At 29.1% G+C, this 1979-nt stretch overlaps 1 protein-coding gene across 1 annotated transcript; it reads left to right on the top strand.

Moving 5' to 3' along the window:
• Positions 1 to 419: 419 nt before the first annotated feature.
• LOC104116699 (early nodulin-like protein 6) lies at positions 420 to 1610 on the top strand. The gene is made up of 2 exons (XM_009627607.4): positions 420 to 672; positions 1194 to 1610. The coding sequence occupies exons 1-2, from the start codon at positions 480 to 482 to the stop codon at positions 1595 to 1597; spliced, it is 597 nt and encodes a 198-aa protein (XP_009625902.1). The 5' UTR covers positions 420 to 479; the 3' UTR covers positions 1598 to 1610.
• Positions 1611 to 1979: the final 369 nt, after the last annotated feature.

Genomic DNA, 1979 nt, shown 5'->3' with positions numbered 1-1979 from the left:
AATAAATATTTTTTTTTCGGCTCCTAACCAAACACCGAAAGGTGTATATATATATATATATATATATATATATATATATATATATATATATATATATATATATATATATATATATATATATATATATATATATATATATATATATATATATATATATTTTTTTTATTAATTATTTTTTTGGAATATGCTTTTCTAAAAATATTTTTCGTCATATACCAAATATAGGAGACAAATTTGTATTATCTCTTCTTAATTTTGAGATTTTGACTTAGTCTTAGGCGCCAATTAATCACGTAGTGTTAATCCTACAAACTGACAAAACCCACTAATTCCCACTTCTCCCATTATACAACTTAACTGCCATTATCTATCAATCTTCCCACTCTATATAATTAGGATAATTTTTTTAATACCCATTATAATTATAATCAAGCTCAATTAAATAATATTGCCTCTAAATTTCTCTCTAGCTAGTGATTATGGCTCTTTTTCGATTTAATGCATTCATTTTCTCTCTTGTTTTTACCTCCATATTTGCTACTACCATTTTTGTGTCATCTTTTCAGTTTGAAATTGGAGGTGAAATTGGTTGGAGTAAACCAATTGGTAATGAGTCTGAAACTTACAATGAATGGGCTGCTAAAAATAGATTTCATATTGGAGATTCCCTTTGTAAGTTTAATTATTTCTATCTTTTTCTTTAAAATTAGTTCTCCTTAATTCTCCCTATATTTTCATTAACATGCACTAATCTTGGATATATGGGTTTTTACTTGGAACTCTTTTAAAAATACACCAAATTTGTAGTGTATTTTGGTACAAAGCAAAATATTTTCCGAAAATTTGTCTTAATATTAAATATTCTCTAAAATTTAGAAACTATTTCACATGAACTATTGGATAAAAATATAAATGAAGAAAGTCAATTTCTCCTTTTAATTTTTTTTTTTTGGCGTTTGTCAGAAAATGAATTCCTCCATTCCAAATAACACCCTTACGATAAAATAACTTGTAATACCTCGAGATGAGTTCAAAATTTAAATTTGATACACTGAATATTTATGTTCTTATTGCGGAATCATTGCAGTTTTTGCAATTATGACTTTAGTGTTTGCTAATTTTTGTAATATTTTTTGTAATATTACATAGTAGTATATAATTTTTGTAAAATTTGTTTTGATATATTTGTGCAGATTTCAAGTACAAAGGTGATTCAGTGCTTGAAGTCACTCCAGCTGATTACTTAAACTGCAACGCATCAAACCCAATTTCCAAATTTGAAGACGGAGACACAGTTTTCAAATTTAACCGTTCTGGCTTTTTTTATTTCATAAGTGGCCACAAAAATCATTGCAAATCTGGCCAAAGACTTATAATACGTGTAATGCACCCTTTTGAATCTGAAACTGCTTCGCCGGGGACTGCCCCGGCGATTGCACCAACGGTGGCGGCTGGTGGCGGTGATGACGGCGGAGATGGTTGGGCTTCTGATTTCTTGGGACCCCCTGCAATTAATTCTACCACTGCAATTTCTGTTTTTTCTTATTTTGTTACTGCTCTTGGTGGTGTTATGGTCTTTCTTTATTTGCTTATGTAGAAGAATTAATTAGCCTATGCTTATTTTCATGTTTTTATAATTTGCATTTAGTTGTTGTTTCTCTATTTGGAAGTCTATTGACTTCTTAGTTGTTTGTTATTAGGGAGTTCGACATTTATTTAATTGAATACTAAACTCTCTTTCATTTATAATTTCCTCCTATCTCTCATGATTTGTTCGTTACGATCTTCCCAATAGTTTATATTGGAGCTATAACCATTTATTTTTGTTTATTGTTATGATTATTAGAAAGTGTGTCTCGGGGTTACCATTTTTCACCAATAGAGGAAATTGACTTTCCTCCTATTTGAGATGAAAGCCATTTTCCTTCTCAATAGGAAAACTTATACTATGTTATTTTATACAGCATAGAGTGCAAAAT

The sequence above is a fragment of the Nicotiana tomentosiformis genome, chromosome 8, assembly GCF_000390325.3.
Source record: "Nicotiana tomentosiformis chromosome 8, ASM39032v3, whole genome shotgun sequence".
In the NCBI taxonomy this organism is placed as follows: Eukaryota; Viridiplantae; Streptophyta; class Magnoliopsida; order Solanales; family Solanaceae; genus Nicotiana; species Nicotiana tomentosiformis.
Note: the sequence above shows the minus strand (reverse complement) of the source record. Positions and strands in the feature narration are given on the sequence as shown.

What these genes read in the sequence shown, in the direction of transcription:
- LOC104116699 (XM_009627607.4), top strand. Translation starts at nt 480, where the DNA reads ATGGCTCTTTTTCGATTTAATGCATTCATTTTCTCTCTTGTTTTTACC. An exon ending in TCATATTGGAGATTCCCTTT is followed by an intron (nt 673 to 1,193) that starts GTAAGTTTAATT and finishes ATATTTGTGCAG; the next exon opens with ATTTCAAGTACAAAGGTGAT.